Source organism: Xenopus laevis, chromosome 8L (assembly GCF_017654675.1).
Source record: "Xenopus laevis strain J_2021 chromosome 8L, Xenopus_laevis_v10.1, whole genome shotgun sequence".
Taxonomy (NCBI): domain Eukaryota; kingdom Metazoa; phylum Chordata; class Amphibia; order Anura; family Pipidae; genus Xenopus; species Xenopus laevis.
The window spans coordinates 65,217,719-65,233,412 of record NC_054385.1 but is presented as its reverse complement, the minus strand read 5'-3'; the positions used below and the strand labels follow the sequence as shown (position 1 = coordinate 65,233,412).

At 37.8% G+C, this 15,694-nt stretch overlaps 1 protein-coding gene across 1 annotated transcript in view; it reads right to left on the bottom strand.

Annotated features, from left to right (window-relative positions):
- Positions 1–2,751: 2,751 nt before the first annotated feature.
- The window catches only part of c4a.L (complement C4A (Rodgers blood group) L homeolog), a 44,846-nt gene continuing 31,903 nt past the window's right edge, over positions 2,752–15,694 (bottom strand). The window contains 12 exon segments of the mRNA NM_001087465.1: positions 2,752–3,011; positions 4,585–4,717; positions 5,030–5,113; positions 7,489–7,575; positions 8,998–9,087; positions 10,370–10,472; positions 11,886–11,960; positions 12,221–12,314; positions 12,935–13,088; positions 13,534–13,627; positions 14,025–14,084; positions 14,170–14,322. Of these exon segments, the coding sequence (NP_001080934.1) occupies positions 2,870–3,011; positions 4,585–4,717; positions 5,030–5,113; positions 7,489–7,575; positions 8,998–9,087; positions 10,370–10,472; positions 11,886–11,960; positions 12,221–12,314; positions 12,935–13,088; positions 13,534–13,627; positions 14,025–14,084; positions 14,170–14,322 (1,269 nt within the window). The 3' untranslated portion in view covers positions 2,752–2,869.

Genomic DNA, 15,694 nt, shown 5'->3' with positions numbered 1-15,694 from the left:
AGAAGTAAATGTTATGTACAGTATGTTAATGATGGACCTATTCTAAGCAACTTTTCAGATGGCTTAATGTTTTTACTCTTAAGGCGCCATTCTTGACCTTGGGGTGACACAAGTGTAAGAGCACAGGGGAGCATCACCCTTAATGTTTATTCTGGGAGCACTTGGGCCCCTTGCACCTGAGTGTCAGATGAAACGAAGCGCAGAGGCTGATGCCATTTGCAGAGAGCTGAATGTAGGGTCAAGGGCTGCAGCCTTCTTTTGCATTTTGCATGCTGAGTTCACTTTGCAATTGTTTTTATAACCTTATAACTTTCCTTTCTGCCTCTTCCTTTTCTTCTATGTTGGTTGTCCCTGACCCTGGCAACCCTGCAGCTTAATTTTAATTGCCATTCTTAGTTTGCTTGCTTTTTATTTCAGGCTCTCTACTTTTCTTCTATTTATATATACCTTCTATTTAGATTGCAAAACTGCTCCTTAAGGTAAGTGACCCTTAGCAACTATAAATGGATAACTATTAAATCCCACACCCGCAGTGCAAAATAAATAACTTAAAAGCTAGGGTCAAGACCCCCCTTGTAAAGGCCTCCCTTAGCTCATAAAAAGATTAGAATTACATACAATTTTGTCACAAGAACTATCCTGCAATAATGATCCAAGAGTAACCAAAACTGCAAATGTTCAACCCAAATTATCTGCCAATGTCATACATAGATTAGAAGCCCTATAGGAGGGCCAGCATCACAGTTTTGGCATTATGTCCAATGAATCGGCAGCAATTCTGTCCCACAGCATAGAAAAAAAAGCTCCATCACTTTGCTTCACCCTCCATACCTTGAAATTGGGAAAGGAATTAAAGAGATGGTTTGCCTCTAAATTAAGCAACTTTTCAGTTAATTTTCATAATTTTTTTTTATAGTTTTTGAATTATTTGCCTTCTTCTGTCCCTTTCCAGCTTTCAAAAGGGGTCACTAATCATGAGAGCTGATCATTACAGACACATTTTCTTGATATCCACAGGCCCCAGTTTTAAGTTAAGTACTTGAATTAACTATGGGCTGAATGGATCTAGCAGGGATATTTGTGCGCAAATAAATAAATAATGACTCTCTCCCCATGTGGATGGCCAGCCTGCAGCACCCTCAGTGTGATTGCAAGTTTGTGGTTTCAACTTCCAACACTTGTATTAGAGCTAGGAATTGAATGGGGGAATCATATGGGGTGGGGAGTAACATCTTCCTCATGAACCACTGATTGGGGATCACTGGTTAAGACAGTCCTGGATCTAGTCCTGGATATTTTAGAATTTATCTTGTTTTTGCTCTAAATGGAAATATGGAATAAGGTCTTAAAAAGGGCCAGTGTAGACATGAGTTTCTTCAAGAAGTTCTTCAGGGGAACAGGTAAAATTTATGGTGGCCATACATGGCCTGATGAGGTTTGGAGTCAGTCCATAGGCTAAATGTACAGAGGAAATACAAGAGGCACACTTGGTATAGCTGCCTTTCTATTGTTGCAATCATTTTCTGCAAATAGCATGAAGAATCAGAGCAGAAGAAGTGGAAAGGAGCTCTGGTTGGTCAACATGGTGTATCAGAAGATGATCTAAAAATCACCAACAATCATATAAAACATCAGTATGTATATCACCAGCTATTTAAATTTACCATTTCATGCCAGAAACCTACCAAAACTTTGCTATAATAAAACTGTAAAACTTGTACATCATTCTTATTCTTATACCTACACATGTTCCCAGTTATAGACTTGATGTTTATGGTAGTGAGGATTGTGACTTGCACAGAGACTCTCATTAGTATATTCTGTAAATACCTGAGGAAGGATTAGTGCAATCTGAAACTGGTGCAACACATCTCTGAGTAACAATTTATTTTTATAAGGCTCTCCAGTCAATTTTGTTTGATATTATAAATAAATGAGTGCCCACCAATGGCAAAATGTAAAGGCTCTAAATGCAAACAAGTTTAAAAGGTAAAGTTCAGTATAATGTTTTCACTTTATTTTTTATAAAAATCAAGTAAAAATCCCCTATCCCCAATTCTTGCATTGTATGTGCAACTGTAACTATACACATATATTATAAATATATGTGTATATAGTCATCAGTATTATTTTTTCCCCTAAAAGCCCAAATTTATTTTGCAGTAGAGAAACTTCAGTAGCTAGCAGCTAGTACGGGCTTCTTGATCCCCTTAACTTTTAATATGATGCAGAGAGTGATATTTTGAGACAGTCTGCAGTTGGTCTTAATTTTTTATTTGTGGTTTTTGAATCATTTAGCTTCTTGTTCAGCTTTTCAGTTTGGCTTTTCAGCACCTATGTGGTTGCTAGGTTCTAATTTACCCTAGAAATCCAGGCAGTAGTTTGAATGAGAGACTGGAATATGAATAGGCGAGGGCCTGTATTGAAAGATAAGTAATAAAAAGTAACAATAGCAATAGTTTTTCAGAGACCCCCATTTGAAAGCTGGAAAGAGTCAGAAAGGGAAGGCAAAAAAACTATGCAAAATTAAAAATGAAGACCAACTATATAACATAAAAGTTAATTTAAAGATGAACTACCCCTGAAATATATATTTCAGTTGGATGGCACAAATATAAGACTGATCCCTTTGAATAAGTGACACGTTGCTGTAGCAATTACTAAAAGGCCACGTTTGATAAATATACAAATAAAATTAAAACCTGGAACCAAATACATATTAAGACAGAAGATGAGCCCATGATCAGGTTTCACTGTATATATTTTTATTAGACAGTTACAGTTAATACAGATGATTCAGGTGGTATGCATAGAAAAACAATATAGTATAGGTAGAAGCATGATATTTAAAGGTACAGGGAGTTCAGGATCACACCATGCAGCCATTCTCCTTGTATTTGTCCATAAAATTCCTGGCATCAGTGCAGAAGTTGCGATATCGAGTGGCAGCACACTTCTGCTCTCCTGGCAACTCTTCCACCCAAAAATTTTTATCCAGAATGTACCGTATGCTAAAAGAAACAATGGGTAAATTAAAGGAGAATACTGTATATCAATATAAAGAAGATACAGGTATGGGATCCGTTATCCGGAAACCCGTTATCCAGAAAGCTCCAAATTACGGAATGCCTGTCTCTCATAGACTCCATTTTATCGAAATAATCCAAATATTTAAAAACGATTTCCTTTTTCTCTGTAGTAATAAAACAGTGCCTTGTACTTCATACAAACTAAGATCTAATTAATCCTTATTGGAGGCAAAACCAGCCTATTGGGTTTATTTAATGTTTATATGATTTTCTAGTAGACTTAAGATATGAAGATCCAAAAGGGGGGACATAAAAACTCCTTGTAGTGCAGAAGCTGCAACTGAACAGTTCTCTTCATATAGCTTTATGACTAAATACAAATTATTTTATACTGAGCACACAGAAAAGGCATAAAAATGGGATTTCAGGGGCACACCCTATACCTATATAAAGGTAAAGAAGCTTTTTCTTCTAGTATTGCAAATTCCTGAATTATGTCCAAGTCAGTGATTCCAGAATGCAAGAAAAGAAGGTGGCCCAGCATACCCCTATGTCCACTAGGTTAGCTTTCACTTTGTGTTATCTTAAAGGGGTGGTTCACCTTAAGTTAACTTTTAGGGGCACATTTACAAAGCTCGAGTGAAGGATTCGAATAAAAAAAACTTCGAATTTCGAAGTGTTTTTTTGGCTACTTCGACCATCGAATGGGCTAGTTCGACCTTCGACTACGAATCGAACGATTCGAACTAAAAATCGTTCGACTATTCGATCGTTCGATAATCGAAGTACTGTCTCTTTAAGAAAAACTTCGACCCCCTAGTTCGGCAGCTAAAAGCTACCGAACTCAATGTTAGCCTATGGGGAAGGTCCCCATAGGCTTGCCTATGTTTTTTTGATCGAAGGATATTCGTTCGATCGTTGTATTAAAATCCTTCGAATCGTTCGATGCGAAGGATTTAATCGTTCGATCGAAGTATTAGCGCTAAATCGTTCAACTTCGATATTCGAAGTCGAACGATTTTAGTCCTAGTCGAATATCGAGGGTTAATTAACCCTGGATATTCGACCCTTAGTAAATCTGCCCCTTAGTATGAGTAGTATTAGTAGAATGGCTAATTCTAAGCAACTTCTCAATTGGCCTTCATTTTTTTCTTACTTATAGTTTTTAAATTATTTGCCTTCTTTTTCTAAATCTTTCTCACGTTCAAATGGGGGGTTACTATCGCCAACTGAAGATCAAATTCTCTGTAAGGTTACAAAGCTATTATTATATCTACTTTTTAATAATCGTCTTTCTATTCAGGCCTCTTCCAGTCTCTTGTTCAAATCACTGCATGGTTGCTAGAGTAATTTGGACCCTAGCAACCAGATTGCAGAAATTGCAAACTGGAGAGCTGCAGAATAAAAAGCTAAATAACTCGAAACCACAAATGATAAAAAATGAAAACCAGTTGCAAAGTGTCTCAGAACATTAATCTCTACAACATACTAAAAGTTAATTTAAAGGTGAACAACTCCTTTAATAACATGAATCACAAACTGTAGCTTCTCTTACTGTCCATGTTCGTTCTTGGTGACTCCATCCTGTCCCATGATTAGATATTCTGTTTCTTTGGCCAAGCGCATTTTGCATGACATGCGCTGGTAGAAAAGCCGGGTGTCTTCAGCTTTAATATCCTCATCAGAATCTGCAGAAAGACAGACAGATAACAAAAAGTGAAGAAATGAGGAGGTAACAAAGGGACTCTCTCTCATTTCTCTGCAATGAATGGATTATACTTCATCAACACTGGAAGTACGGGCATAGCAGAAGAGTGTTTCTTAGTCCATTATAAAGGAAACTTTACATGAAAAGAAGCACTGCAATAATACATTACTTCTTCAACCTCCTCAACCATGAAGTTCATGGTTTAACAGAGGTATTATATAATTGACTCAGATCATACATTTGACTGTATCTAACACATCCATATATAATAATAATTGAGAGAAAAGCATACTCCTTTGCAGAACTTCCAGAATCCTGGCAGTATAGACTATAAATGCATCTTGTTCTGCAATGTTCTCCACCATCACACGGTACCCTGCACACAAGCAAAAAAAAAGGGCATTATCTATAATGTTTTGCAATTTAAAAAACGTATTTAAAAAAGGTTAATACAAGTTATTACATTTGTACTAGCTAAAATATATTTGCTTACAATATACCAGTGTTATACATGTAATACACATGCTTAACGAAAACAAAAATACAATTTTATAATGACTATGAAGATATTCATTCATCCAGGTCATGGTATATCTAGTATAGGTCAATCTAAAACAACTGGACTTGCTGAGTAATCATTGAATAGATTTCACTACTCATCCGAGCAGCTTCTTCAGTTCAACTGACTGGTGTGGGCAATAACTCTGTGTTGCTGCCTGCCTCCTACTTCAAACTTTACTAGGCTGCACCTATTGATACAGGGAAACCCTGGACCGACCACTACCACCTAACCAGGTATTAGCTCCAGGGACCCCACATTGGCCTGTGTCAATTCCCGCTACACAGCTGCAAGGAAAGGAATGAGGATGCCACTGCCTACATAACTCTCATGCAGAATGATACAAACCTGAACATTTTTAATGGTTATTGCTTTATATACAGTATTATCTCATATGGAGAGTTGATCATCGAGTCCTTGTTTTCTTTCATGTTTTTTTGTGAATATGTTAAATAAGTTAATTTTATAATATTTTCTTTATTCTCTTTATCTTATTCTTTCTGCAAGGTATTTTTCAGCCACAAATCAGATTCAAATTAAATTAGATTCATGGATTAGATTCATTTTTGGCTATTAGCACTTAAAATGTAATAGAATAAATAATGCTTGACCCCTGGCAACATTGGCAATAAAACAGTGAGGGTGGATGTTTTCACTGATGTAGCTCTCCCTAACAACACTGATACATCTCTTTCTATATTTTTCCTGGTTAATTCTTACTGAGACTATTTTTAAGTAAAATACTGGAACAGTAGCGATCCTAGAGGGGGGCGGGCCCTGTGCGTGACGCGCAGCCGGGCCCTGCCCCCCTCCGTACGGCCGCATTTGTTAGTGGCGCACGGACTGCCGGGGGGGCCTTGAGGGGGGTGCGGGCCCTGGCCCGCTTGCACCCCCTGCTCCCCCGGTAGTTCCGCCACTGTACTGGAATATCATCCCTAAGAGCCCCCAATACCCCAATTTGAACTTCCAGACCTGACTCACTCTCTGGAGACTGACTTGCTTCCCATTTTCCTATATACATGTGTGTACCCACTTCACTTTCTAAGAGCTCCTTTTTTGAGTTGGCCTATTAATCCCCAGAATTTCCTTGGGATGACATGCTAGTGAGTTGTTATTAATAAAGTTACAGAATGCCTAAAAGTAGTTATATCGTGGCAAAAATGGAAAGAAAAAAAAACGTACTCCTTTGTACTCCTTCAAGGGGAGAATAGAGAAAGTTTGTAGTGCCTACAGTAGACTTTTCTAATTCAGAACTATCAGGGCATAAAAGGAACACATAATTACAAGTTTAAAGGGGGCCTGTTATCTTAAGAAATAATTCCAAATTCTTTTCTATTGTGTTTGTCAGGCAAAATAAACCTTACTTACACTATATAAATGATTGGAGTCTTATTTTTGTCAGTCTTCGAATTACACAATCCCAGCAAGCAGGCAGCTGCCATTTTGTAAACACTGTTATTAAGGAAAGCTTTGCATCATGCCAAGATCTTGTTTATGTACCAGAATGGGGGACCTGATGACCATTCCCATGCAGTGATTACACAATTATAGGCAGTAAGAAAGTAATTGCCTGCCCCACCTCTATGCTTCAGGCATCAAGGAAGGACTGGCAATGTATGATTTCTAAATACGTTTATAGCAGGTATGTATGTTTTAATAAAAAAAAAAGAATTTTGGTTTTATGTTTAATTTGCACATTACTTTTATTATACAGCTTTTTATGTCTTGGTGACAGGTCCCCTTTAAAAGTATAAAAAGTAACATCATTTGCTACAATATTTGAGCAGCTATTGCAAAAGATGTAAACAATTAAAGGTGATCTCACGCAAACAATGGTATTTTTGCCCATAATAATGAATTGTAATCACAAGAAATGTTTCAATATACCTTCATTTAAAAGGGTTTTAATGATTTTAAAAGTTACTTGTAAATGTAATTGCTTCTGAGGCGGTATCTGTCGGCCTTTTGCTGTTCTCTGCACTGCTTGCCTGACCACAGAAACAATATAGCAATATAGCCAGTTTATACAATGCTTTGCATGTGTCTGTTCCTCCCTTTTCTTAGGTCTGTTAATCATGTAAGACACTGCGGGAACTGGAGTTTTGGCTAGATAGTCACCACCAATACTGTGTAACAAAGGTACAAGAAGTCATCCCCCCTGTCATTTTCCCCTTCTGTTGAGTTTCACTTACCAAACACAACCCTTGGACTGTAACATGCAAATGTTTGACGTTCTGTCTCTGTTGACTTAAATGAACTTATCTTTTTTGGACATAGACCTGTGAATAAAACAGAGGCCAATTCCTTAAATAAATTTCACAATTTCCCTTTATTTTATTCGTAGCGATGAACTGTAAGAAGGAAATCTGCCTAATCTGTTAATAAAGACTGTGTCTAAATCAAATTAAATAAAATAACCAGTGGGTTCAAATGTATTTCAGGCTTCTGTCAACAACAACCACATGATGCTTTCAGGCAAAAAGTATATTTTGGCACAAGGTCTAGTAAATAATAGCAACCAATCATTAGGTATCATTTACTGGTCACCTGGAGAGCTATGCAAAACATGTGGATTTTAATACAATTATCACAAGGGTGTCTTATTTACATCTTTACCTCCCCAAGCTTAAAGGGGTCGTTCACCGCCAAACAACTAGTTGTTTTCAGATTGATCACCATAAATAACGACTTTTTCCAATTACTTTCTATTTTTCACCTTCTAAAGTAGCTCTGGGAGGGTGAACCTGTATTGTTCTAAATTGATACCTTTAGTTGATACATTTCTTATCTTTGTCCCTGCTGAGCAGAATCTCTGGGTTTCCTTAAAGGCAGCTGTTAGAATTGATACAATAGTTACTAATACTCCAGAGATGCTGCTGAGAAATGTATCAACTAAGGTTAAGGGCACACACTAAGATTCGGGGGGAGATTTAGTCGCCCAGCTATAAATAGCCTCTCGTGAGGCACCTTCGGGCGACTTTGGAAAATAAAGCGATCCGAGTGGCATCCCGCTGTCGATTTACATTCTAGCTGGCGGGCAGGCAGTTAGGGAAGATTAGTCGCCCTCAGAAGAATCGATTTGTTGCTGGGTGACTAATATCCCTAAATAGCTGCCTTGGCCTTTTTCTTTTTTCCAACTTGAATGGCTGCCCCCATGGCTACACAGCAGTGTATTTATATAAACTATAGTAGTCTTTCTGAAACAAACACAGAACTATTACAGTGCAGGACAACAGTAGATTATATTTAATTACCTTAATACACTTTATTTTTTTGGTGTTACTGTTCCTTTGATAATGATAACACAACTTTTTGCTGAGGTATGGCATAAGGCTAGTGACACAAAAGATAAATAGGCCTTATAAAAATTCAGCCATTTTTAATTTGTATTATGAATTTGTATAATGAATCGTTCATATGCTGGGACTATAGCCGATCCATCTGTGCTGCTATTGCACCAGGGTTGATCTCAGAAAATTGGAAAGACAGGTCAACTAACAGCCCCTTGAATAATTGCTCACGCCAGCCCATAAAGCCTTTGGTTTAAAGATCCTGAGATTGGAAAGTCATGTGACAAGTGCCTTGTCATTATTATATATCAAAATATTATTAATTGATTAATAAAAAATACAAGTCTGTATATGTATAACCAGAGCACTCTAATTTTTGCTTCTAAATTAAGTATATAAAGTGTCTCTTACCTTCTGCACACTGGCAGACATCTCCTGAGCACAAGGTACTAACAAAGTTTGGCTTTGATGGGGCTCCATAGAATACTGTACATTTGATGTCTTTTGGGAGAAAGAAACACACTGGTAATATTTGGAACTAAATATATAGATAGGATACATAAGCCTAAAAGCAAGGTTTTTAAAATTGTATATAAGGTGCAAGGTACAAAGTTCAAGTGCAAGTGAAAATCATGGGCACAGAGGCAGTAACTCTTTTTATGTTGTTGTAATTTTGCATCCACAAGTGACGTGAAAGGAAGTGGTGGAATTGTCATGCAGTTAAATAACAAATACAATCATTCAGCTACTAAATGTAATGTAATAAACTTTAAAAAAACAGTTTAACCCTCTATGTACTTTTCCCCCATTCTGTACATGGTCATAGGGTAGGACTGGCCTGCCAGGGCACCGGGAAAAAAACCTGGTGGGCCCCGGCATTGGTGGGCCCTAGACTCTCTAGTTGCATGAGAAGTGTTATGTGCCAGAGGACCCAGCTGCTAAGTACCAATGGACCCACTCACCACCCACCCGGCCCTCCCGCCAACATCACTCTACTCTTGCTAAGTGCGGTGCTTGTAGGAGCAATGTAACACCCTGAAACATCTGTGGCTGCCCAGCCAAGACTGTATTGAGAGCGGAGCGGACCCAGAAGTGGATGCTGATGACTGATGACTCTGGCCTGTGCTGCGTCTGCTCACACGTAACCTGAACCCGTCATCCTATCCTGACAAAATGCATCGCCGGGCCGGAACCCGATACACAGAGCCTGACCTCCTCCACTCCTGACCTCTGCCCCCCTACCCGATCACATAAAAATTATGACGTGAAGCAGTTATGTGCCGACAAGGGGGGGGCAGGAGAGGGGGTTTTTTGACCGGGGAAGGGGGTTTGCGACTGGGGAGAGGGGCCCTTGGGGGTGTGGGGGCCCTGATGTGGCAGCCCGGTGGGCCCTGACCCCCCCCCAGTCCGACCCTGCATGGCCAGCCCTTATAAGTAATGAAATCTGCTCTCATCTCAGCCCTCACCACCTGAAAAACAACACCATGGGGCAGTTATGCCCCTAATGGAATTTAGAGAAGAGACAGACAAACACAAGAAAAACTCACCCACTCTCTATTCATTCCTATGGGATTTTTAGAAGTGTATTTATCAGTGGGTGAAAGTTAGAGATCACCGTTTGATAAATATGATCTTGAAAATCCCATAGGAATGAATAGAAAGTGGGTGAGTTTTTTTGTGAGGAGCTCAAATCTCACATTTTGATAAATCCACCCCTTAAAGTGTTGCTGTATGTGCTTGCATAGAGTTATTCCATATGACATTTTCTAAACATTACTCTTACTTGGCTCATAGAAATCATATATGACAGCAGATGCCGGCTGTAGGAGAGAGACCTTGACTGTCTGAACTGCTTCAAAAGCCACACAATCCCAAGTGTCAGGAACCTGCAAAGTAGAGATGAGAAACTATTCAAACGGTTCTGCACCCAAAAACTGTTTTTTATCATAATTATAATAATATTCTAAGCAACTTCACAATATAAATACATTAAAGATGTTTGTACGTGTAATTGTTATTGAAAAAAGTGTTTATCGCTTTTTTCCCCTCTGGGTCTGACTCTGGGGGCCTTAGTTATCAAAATATGAATTTAATTTAAAAAAGTCAGAGCAAATGAGAATACACAATTTGACCTTATTTATTATTTAAAAAGCACAATTTAATAGAATCACAATAAAACTCGATAAAATCGAATTGTATGTTTTTTTCTGATTTTTTTCCCCAAATCTCTTGGTTATTTCTGGCTTTTTTTCCAAAAAGCCAGAATTTTTTGGATATTTGCTCAAAAAAGTCTGAAATTCCAGTGCAGACCACAGAAACTACTTTATAGAACAGGGACCTTTCCCGTTGACTTATATACAACCTCGGCAGGTCTGAGATGCCGGATTTTTGGATTATGACTTTTTCCATCTTCTGGGTTAAATAATTTTTCGGGTTTCGACGTTCGTACTTTGATAAATAATCCCCTAAAAATAAAGTAACAGGAGTCATTTCTCCTTGAGAACTTTAATTAGCTTGCTTGCAACATTGTTTCAGGAGTCAGAGCTAGAAGTGCAGAGATACTTCTTGTAATTACATTTACAAATAACTATAAAACTGAAAATATTTCCTGTCTATTTGAAAGTTGCTTACAGTAAAGTTCTTTACTTTGTTTTTTTTTCTTTTTATTAGTATTATTCTTTTTATTAATATGACTGGTTTTTATTACAGTATAATTCTGCAGCTGTCACTGTTTTGCAGTGACATTAACTGCACAGGGGAGTGGTGACTGCAGTCACAACATGCTAAAATTGTTATTCTCTGTTTCTTATTAAATGTAACTTTGTGGCCATGTCCTTGAATGGTTGTAGTCAAGGAGAAGTAAGGTAGATGTAGCATTAATGAGCATTTGCATGATACACCAGACTTTTTATTGGTGTCCTCAGATTTCACTTTGAAAATCTGGAAAACTTAAACCAGACTAAGTAGTCATAGTGGTGTATGTATAACCAAAGACTAGTCAGAAGAGAACACAGAAAAAGATGGGGCATTAAATACTGACAGATCATGTGCAGAGACAGTAGCAGCTGTACTGCACTCAATTATTGTGTTAATGATGAAAATAAGAGCAAGTACGAGTTAAGGAATTAAGTGTCCTTGGAAAAAGATAAAGCAAAAAGAATGTGGGCAATTGTGAGGGACAACATAGAAAATAGGGGTATTCTGTAATAAGAAAAACCATTGACCAGATTTCTGCTACTATTCCCTTTATACCTGATTTTGCCAATGCCCAGTTTTCCTGACCACATTTTAGTACTTACTTTGTCAAAATACAAGAGGAGTCTTCCAGGCTGGTATTCATAATGACTGATATACCGCTCTGAGCTCTCTGCAAGCTGATACAATAAAAGCAGAAGTGAGTGAAGTTCAAGAAAAATTAGTGAAACAGAGAAAATTTGCCGAAATGCATTGAAGTCTATGGACGACAATGTTTTTCTTGATGCGTGTCATGCATTTCAAATTTTGAAGCTCAAAAAACTTTTTCACCCATTATAGTTTACGGACGTCATTTTCACATGAAACTTGGCAGAAAAATTTCGCTCATCACTACAGTCATAATACATCATCCAGTATCAGCAATGTGCAAGAAAGTCACCTTTTTTAGATCATCAATAACAGGTTCAATACCACTAAGCAAAGTGATATCTACAATAGCCATTCCAGAGAGGCGAACGTTGGAGGACTTTTTCCTGCAATATAGAGAACCATCAAACTAAGTAGAAGGATGGGCAGAGTCTGTGATGTTACAAAACAGCAGGGCTTTGGAATATAAAACAAGTTGACAAACATTACAAAGGGCTGGCATATTCTTTTTGTAATTCTTCCATTAAGTTTTCTTTATCCAGGGCCAAATAGTCAAAAAAAAACTTGCTGGCACCATTTTATGAACCATTCCTAGTACTTGGGGTAATCCAAAGGTCAGTCAAGGGACCAAAGTTAATGGGAAATTTGCTGGTTCCCAAGGCACACTTCACAAATATTAGTGTATGGGGTCAGTATGAATGAATGAAATGTTTTTAATATGCATTTTTGAATAAATTGGAATTTTTATCATTTTGAGTTATGGGAATTTTTTGAACCATCTGATGAAGGTTGATAAAGATCTCTGTTCCAAAACATTGTTTCAATAAATGTATTTTTTGCTAATCACTAAAGACCTATGAGTACAATTTTACACACAGACTCCTGCACCCAGGTATGCAACTTTTTAATTGGCTGTTATATATATACTGCATGTCCTGGTAGTCATTTGGAGGTGGTATATCATTTGGGGTTGTTTGTTTTGTATCACTTTCCATCTTTCACTTACCACAGACACACTTCATATAACAACTTGACCTCTTTCTCCTTTGTAAATGTGGCTTCTCGCCGTGATCTGCGACGGAGGTCATGCCAAACAATTGGCTCTCTGGGTTCATCAGCCATCTCTTCATCATAGTCATAATCATCATCTTCATTCGTTCCTGGGAAAAATGGACAAAGAATGAAGAAAACCCTAAAAGGGCAACTTTTGCAGTATTTGTTGTGCAAATCTGTACCATTCATGAAAGATACTTGCTACCAAAGCCATTTCTTGCACTTCCAGATACGCATAGAGAATATGTTACTTTCCTGCTATAACACAACACCTGCATTTTTTTTCCTAAACATTCTGGAATAAATAAGGCTAGAAATACTGTATCCTATGCACTGGTCTTATATTACCAGCCCAGAGGTCCAGCAATTACTGCATGGATGCATATAAGTCAGCAATGTTTCCCTATGGGATACAGTTTTGAATGAATTTTCCCATAAAGGTTGAAAATAAAATGTTGAACTGCTAATCAGCTAGCAGAGTTAAGCAACTGGCTTTGGCACTCTGGGTAGGAGTAAATTGAATCAAAATCGCTTAACTGTCTGGTTTCTTACCTGCTTCCTCACATGCATCACTCACAGTCACATCTAATCCCAGCTCTGTACATGATGTGTTCTGCATCTGTAGTATGTTATACATCTTTATAACCTGATAAAGTGTAATATTAATGAAAAAATATTAATAACAGGCTATTTCACTTGAGGTTGGTCAGCATAAGGATGGTATTAGGACATTAGGAATGTGGCTTTGGAAAGTATGCTTTCACTTCTGCTTCTCATAGAAATGGAATTGAAATATTCATAATACATTTGCCTGAGGATTGCACTTTCCAAATATCACTATTTACTGTACCAAAAACAGGGACTTTGTCTGCAAAGAAATTATCATCTGGGGCATCGTTTTAAAGTAAACAGCTGTACCATTTGCTGAACTGAAAAGATTCACAGAGCTGCAAGATATTTTGGTGCTATATAAATACATGTTAATAGTAATTCATAGGTCTGTGAGAGTATTGTGGGTATTTTTCTCCAAAAAGGTTACTTACTGTGAGAATCCCTTTGCCTTTTCCAGAAACCTTTATATTAAACTTTGTTCCCATTGATCTCTGTAAATGTAAGACAAATATTACTCTCTCTCGTATTATTATCTTAGACTTAACTGCCTCTATCCAATTACAACCTGTGTCTTACCAGTTCCTCCTGCAGGTTGTCCTCTTTTCGTAATTTAAATTTCTGGCTGTGCTGTTTTTCCAAAGAGTTTACTTCAATTTCTAAGGCGTTATCATCCTGCTTAAATGTGCGAATCCAGTATTCAGATAGAGCTTCTAGCGCCATCACTGTGTCCTAGAGGTGTAAGAAAACAGAATATACTCCTTTGCATTTTCCACAACCTTCATTCAAAGACATTCCCTTCTGGAAAGTCATATATTATAGATTTATTTCCGGTGCCGTTTCTGGGGTGTGGTGAAGTGGAAAAAAGCCACTTCTGGTAACTTTAGGAGGGTTATTTACTAAAATCTGAATTTATCTCATTATTTAAATAACTGTACCTTATTTATTATTAAAAAGCTCGATGTAATCGGTTCTTGTAAAAACTAAGCAAAAACCCGAATCGTATGTTTTTTTTTAGGCTCTTTCCCGAAAAGCCAGAATTTCTCGCATTTTTGCCAGAAAAGCCAGAAATTGTCAGTTTTTTGGGCTAATTCCAGGGTTGACCACAAAAACCTCAAAATAGAATAGGGATCTCTGCCACTGACTTATACACAACCTCAGGAGGTCTGAGATGGCGGATTTTCAGATTTCAGTTTAATAAATAACTCACTTAAAGTCTAATTTGCCGTCTCCTATGCCTTGTTTGTGCAAGGGTGGGTGCAAGGGGTACCCACAAATCTTGAGTAAAATAAGCTGTCTTTCACACATATATATGGAGACTGAGCCTCTGACACTCATCATGGACTGTTTACTCCTGACCTGCCAAGTCAATGCTGGATCTGTTTCCAATTGTAACCCCAGCAGTGCAAGTTACACTGTGGAAAAAAACATTCACAACTGCTCAAGCAACACAAATCCACTTACTTGCAGGCCCGGACTGGCAATCTGTGGGTTCTGGTAAATACCAGAGGGGTTGCTGTAAGATGCCAGAGACAGTCACTGTTAATTGGGCTGGTGGGGGGGTTTTGGGCCTCTGTATCTGAAATGCCAGGGTCTATTTTGATTCCCAGTCCAGACCTGCTTGCTTGCAAGCGAACATATGAAAAAATGAAGCCACTCTTCAGAGAATACTCTCCACTATTAAATAGCTATGGTAAAACCGATTCAACCATTTTGCTCGTTAATAAAATAGGCCACATTTAAGGGATGATAGCAGAAGAATAAAATTCTTGAAGGAGCAAATGTAAGGGGAAAAGCTGTGTTGTTGAACCTTAATCCAAACTTTCACTATAGATTAGGTGTTTATATGTTTAGTAAGGATAGTAAAATAAATTGTAACTTTCTATAAGTGCAAATCTGATGTTCAGAATCTCCAGGATCTCAATTACATTTTTACTGTTTTATTAAATTAACATTTGCTAGACAGGTATATGCTAAAATAGGACAAGTTCACTATGTCAATGAGAGAGGCCTAGTGTGACTCCAATGCTGGAAGCATCTACATTGAATACAAATTGTTGTGCCTTTTAAGGATGGAGCAAAACATCAGCATATGATCAAGCCT